General features: G+C 59.3%; 1 protein-coding gene across 1 annotated transcript; it reads right to left on the reverse strand.

The window, feature by feature from the left end:
* Positions 1-805: 805 nt before the first annotated feature.
* NKX2-6 (NK2 homeobox 6) lies at positions 806-4,413 on the reverse strand. The gene is made up of 2 exons (XM_077151846.1): positions 4,137-4,413; positions 806-1,428 (listed from the first exon to the last, which is right to left on the reverse strand). The coding sequence occupies exons 1-2, from the start codon at positions 4,411-4,413 to the stop codon at positions 806-808; spliced, it is 900 nt and encodes a 299-aa protein (XP_077007961.1).
* Between the last annotated feature and the right edge of the window lie 995 nt (positions 4,414-5,408).

Here is a 5,408-nt window from a genome sequence, read left to right on the forward strand (position 1 = left end):
CGAGAGAAGAATACATGACTCCTCTCTCAATCGCGCGCTCTCTCTCTCTCTCTCTCACACACACACACACACATATTCATATGCAAATAAATTCTGCATATTTACTGAAGATGCTGTGTTGTATTCAAGAACTAAAATGAGAGTGTCAGTGAAGGGAGAAGCAGAATGTAGAGGATACTTCCTGAACTGCGATCCTTTGGCCCCAGAAAAGAAAGAGCTACCGGCTTACTATTGAGTTTCCATTAGCATCGCTGCTGGGGGGATTTTAAAACCCCGCAGGAGAGAGTGGCTCACAGCAGTATTCCTTCTTCGTGAACCCGTTAGGTCCCCCTCTTCCCTGCCCTTCATGCCCCCTCCCTCACTCTTCTCTAATTTTCTTCCCTCACCTATTACCTAAAAAGGAATTGAGCTCCACCAGACAGACCACCTCCATCCAACCTAGAGTCCCGGGATGGCCGCCCACAAAATAAAAACCTTCTCAGGCCCTCTGGTTCGAGGCACAAAAAAGCACCAGTCTCAGTGCTGCTCCGACATCCGAAACCGCCACCCACCCTCGTCTTTCTTCCCTCGAGGTGCTGCTTCTTGGGCTGCTGGTTACTTCTGGAGGGGATGAGGTAGGGAAGGGAGAACGTCCTCAGGTCCTTCGGCTTGGATGCCCGGTCGGACAGCAACTCGCAGGCCCAGGGATCGCTCTGCGGAGAGAGACCGCTACCGGTCGCCGCTTCCATCCCGCGCCGCAGACCCGCGGGCCGAGGGGCGCCGAGGGAACACCGGGCCCCGGTGGGCAGAGCCGAGAGGAGGCGCCTCACCAAGCCCTGACACCCTGCAGCGTGGCGGGCAGATGGCTCTGCGGGCTCGCGCCCGAGCTGCCCTCGCCGGAGACCCCGCTGGCCAGGGGTGCGGGCGGCGCGGGGGCGGTGGCCGCGCCCGCATAGCCGCTGCCGTAGCTCGCGCTGTAGGGGCCACTCGCATAGCCGCTGTAGCAGGAGTACGGCGGGGCGACCGCGCCGTAGGGGCCGGGGAAGGTCGGTGCGCCTGGACCCAGGCAGGGCTTGCCATCCCGCACCAGCACAGGCACCGCCACCCTGCGCGGCGCTAGGGGGTGGCCCGCCAGTTCCAGGGACTTGTCCTGGCGCTGTCTCTTGCACTTGTAGCGCCGGTTCTGGAACCAGATCTTGACCTGCGTGGACGTGAGTTGCAGCGCGCTGGCCAGGTGCTCGCGCTCAGGCGCCGACAGGTACCGCTGCTGCTTGAAGCGCCGCTCCAGCTCCAGCACCTGCGTCTGCGAGAAGAGCACGCGGGGCTTCCGCCGCGGGGGTGCCTTGGGGGGCTCTGGGCCGCCCACGCGCACGCCGTCGCCGCGGTGGCCCACATCGCGCTCCCGCACCCGCGGCCCGCCGAGGGGCGAAGCGGTGGTCAGGCCAGGCTCTAAAAACACAGGAAGAAACCGCATCAGTGCCCAGCCTCAGGTTACCTTACTTTGTTTAAGAGACCCCCTCCCCGCCCTGATAAGCTTCACCTGGCGCCCTCTTTTCGTCCCTCTTCTCCATTCTGCCGCCCCCCACCGGCGCCCCAGGCAGGTCTGGATGTTACTTGCTCCGAAGCTTCTGTCGCTTTTGTAGCTACTGAAATATACGTTGTGGCACTACTTGGTCCGCAGTGTACACACCGGTTCCCAGAAGGCAGACTTTTGATCTTTTCCAAAGCGGCTCCATTTTCTTCTCTGAGTGTGACGGGTGCGATGGAGGGAGTGGGCTCCAAGGTGTGACAGAGTTCGGAGGGAGCTTTTGCAGCGAGGATCAAGTACGAGTGTGGAAGACTACCTAATGGGGATAACTTTGGACTGTCCTTGGAGAGGAAAGAGAGGGAGGGAGAAAGAGCTCCCGAGGGCCTGCGGGTCCAGAAAAGGCGGAAGCTCGGCGACTTGCTCCTCTCTGCCTCTGCCTTATCCGTGGCGGTCCCCGCGCTCAGCTGCGGGTACTTGGCTCCCAGGCTAGGAATGGGAGTCTCGAGTGGATCTCCCACCTTCACTCCCACTTTTGCCCATACCCTTGTCTTTTTGGTCATCAGGTGGCTCCCTTGACACCTGGACCCGTCTCGAAGCAGCGTTCCTCGGCAACCCCAAGGAACAAAATAAACATTTTAAAAACTGAAAATATTTCCTGATTCTTGGCTAGGAAGCTGAGGTTTCATTTGAAGTTGAGACCACATCTGGCTTTTTAGAAAGTGGCTTCTTTCTCCTTTGGGGTCTCCCCGGCCCTCTATCTCTCCGCCCCCCTCCCCCGCAGAGTCCTATCCCAACCTTCCAAGCCAATTCAGAACTGAACTAGTTAACACAGGGCTTGAGACCCCAGCCCTATATACTAGGCCCAAATTCCGCCAAGGTGCAGTCTTTGCTTCCCGTCTCCCTACCTCCCTCATGCTTTGGCTTAAACTGTATTTTAACCCAAGGATGGGAAATGGGAAACGCTGAGTTTTATATGGAAACTCGCACTGAGAGAAAATCAGGAACGTGGAGGGAATGCAAGCTCGTTGCTAGGCGGGGCAGGGCAGGGCACCTCGAATTAGAGCTAGTGCGGGTTAGAACCCGACTCCCAACCCCCAGCCACGCTGGCACCATCTCCCAGGGGATGGAGTGCTAGGTAATGTTTGAAAAAAGAAAAACTTTCTTCAGAGACTTCTGCGCTCAGAGCCTGGGTCAGAAAAACTTGCAAAGAAGGAAAATGTCCACGAGGGTTCGTTTTCTTAGCAAATCGGAAATTAACGATTGATCAGGAGCGCATTCGAAATTCGCTGAAGTCGTAGACCCTGTGGCTGCGCAGCAACCCCAGCACCAGCCAGGCCGAGATTTAGCCTCCCTCTGGGTTAGGGACCCAGCGCCCTCGTGGTATACAATCCTGAGCCTCTCCCGGTCTGCGTCCCTGAAGGCTGGGGGGTGGGGGGGTGGGAGCGGCTGAGGACAGATGGAGGGCGCCCACTCCACCAGGCCAGTTTCCCTCCGGTGCAAAAGCAGCAGAAGCAGATCTCTTGCCCCTCCTTAGCGTTTATCGCAGCCGCAGAAGAGATTCGGCCATGGGTTCGCCAGCCCAGGAGAAACTCCCGCCTTGAATGGAGCGGCCCCGGCACAGCCTGTCAGGGAAGGCCCAGCTCGGCGCTCACATTCCTCTCGTGGGGCGGTGGGTGTGTGTGGGGGAACTCCAGACCCGGGGAGAGACTGCAGACCGAGGTACAGAGCTTTGCCGAGGGGGGAGGGTGGCATTTTCATTTCTCGGAGTGCTGGTGCTCTCTTGCTAAACACTCACGGGCCTCAGGAGCCCACCGCAGCACAGCTCCCTGCCCACCGCTTCTCTTCCTGCAGGCCTGATGCAGGTGCAACCGGCTCACGCCGTTTGCGCCCTCGGAGACTCGGAGCTCGGGAAAGGGCTGGAGCCATCAGCTGCCCAGGGCAGTTAAAACCCGAGCTGTCCTTAAGATGCTTCTCGAAGCTGAGTACCTGTGACTAGCGCCCGCAGGGCCTTCCTTTCCAAGGGACCCAGACACTTCCTGGCCCATCTCTCTCTCTCTTTGAGATGGAAAGCTGGGCAGAGGAATGTGGGCCTGGCGCAAACCACTGAGCTAGCCCAAGAAAGGAACCGGCCCAAGTAACACCGAGGTTCCACCCCCAGGCATGGCTGCTTTGACCGCTATACCTTCCTGGGGATGGTTTAAGGCAGAGAAAGATATTTGGAGGTGGTCGGGAAGGGCCTCGTGTGTGTCTGGGGGGCTTGAGGGCACAGCTGAAATATAGGTGAATTCGCTGTGGGAAAAAGAAGCTGGGGGTTCTGAGAGCTGTGGACTGTGGCGTGTTAGTGTGGATGATGTGTTTGTGGAAATCAGAGGCAAGGCCGTGGGAGTATGGAACCCTTAAGATTCAGGACCTCATTATTGTTAGGGGTGCGTGAATCACACTGGGAATAGGGAGGGGATGGTAACGAGAGATGAGAGAGACGTCTTTTGGACTCCGGAGCTGAGAGAAGATGACCAACGGCCTCGGGCCTCGGAGCCCGGGAGACCAGGAGACAAGCGGTTGCACCGATTGCTAGTGCCCTCCCCCCACTAGTTCCCCTGTAGGGGCCCAGACCTGAGCTTGTACTCACGGGGCTCCCCCACGGGCTCCGCGTCCATCTCCAAGGCGGCCTCGCTGGGACCCCCTGGAGGCTCCGATCGGGGCTGCCTCCTGTCGCTGTCGCCGCCGCCACCGGCGTGGAGGACCTCGGATCCGCGCGGTTCCTGGTCCAGCCTCAAGTACTGGGAGCTTTCTGGGCTCCTTCGCCCTCCTAGGAGCGGCGAAACCTCCGGACGGCTCTGTTCGCACTCCAGCCGCAGGATGTCATTCACCGAGAAGGGGGTGGAGGTGACTGGGCTCAGCAGCATCGCGAAGGCAGAGGGGGCGGAGGCGGGGCGTTCTCGGTCTTCGCCCACCGCAGCGCCCTGAGCTCCCGGTGCCGTTACTGCAGGCCCGGCTGACCCAAGCTCTGGCACAGACACTTAGCGCCCCTGACCGCTCCTTCCTCTCGGCCATCCCTGCGGGCCGGGGGACTGGAGTCGGGTGGCGAGACCGTCGCCCCCATTGGTCCCGGTCGAAACCACGTGTTAACACTGGACCTTCCTTCCCAAGCGCTTTCTGCCACCGCGCTCCCCTGAGCCTTTTCTGCGCGGGCTCACTGCTTCCCCCCGCCCCCACACCCCACACCCAGCTACCGCCCCGGGAGGTTTAGTCGGTATTGACGGTTCTCAAAAGCAAGAAAAGGTGAAGAGATGCTGCAACTCCGGCAGTGGTGAGGAATCCGCGAGCTTCCGGAGTCCACCCACGGTCCGACGCGACCCTCGGGGACGATGCGCGGGGATTGAGGGTGGAGTCCTAGCTGTGCAACCAGACACGGTCCATCCGGCCTAGACTTAGCTCAATTCTCCACTACTCTGCAGAGGGAAACTGAGCATCCGCGAAGTTTCAAGTCGCGGTTTCGGTGCAGGGCTAGTCCCTGGGCTCCAAGGCTGGACCGCCGAGGAGGAGCAAGTCTTGACCTGCCAGGGCCTAGATTGGGGCGGAAATATCTGGAGCGTCCTAGTTCTGGCCTGGTGAGGGGTTGAGGATGAGGGAAGGTAGGCTCCTCTGTCTTGCGCGAAGGTCCTAGAGTGGGGCTCACCTCTTTCGTGGCCCCATGTTCCCTCCATTCCTTCCCTTTATCCTCCCTAAAGCTATATGCCTTGAGCTTGCGTGTGTGTATAAACGCGGTGCTCCAGAAAGGCTTGGGAAATTTAAGTGAACACTAGAGATCCAGAAAAGTTATTTGGACACCGAGGAAAGGGAGGCAAGGAACCGTGGTTGGAGTCAATAGAGCTAGTGCTTGCTCTGGAACATATCAATT

This window comes from Tamandua tetradactyla, chromosome 3 (assembly GCF_023851605.1).
Source record: "Tamandua tetradactyla isolate mTamTet1 chromosome 3, mTamTet1.pri, whole genome shotgun sequence".
NCBI lineage: Eukaryota > Metazoa > Chordata > Mammalia > Pilosa > Myrmecophagidae > Tamandua > Tamandua tetradactyla.

Coding starts and splice junctions, on each gene's coding strand:
- NKX2-6 (XM_077151846.1), bottom strand. CDS start 4,413: ATGCTGCTGAGCCCAGTCACCTCCACCCCCTTCTCGGTGAATGACATC. Junction 1,429..4,136: donor GGAGCCCGTGGGGGAGCCCC/GTGAGTACAAGC, acceptor CTGTGTTTTTAG/AGCCTGGCCTGACCACCGCT.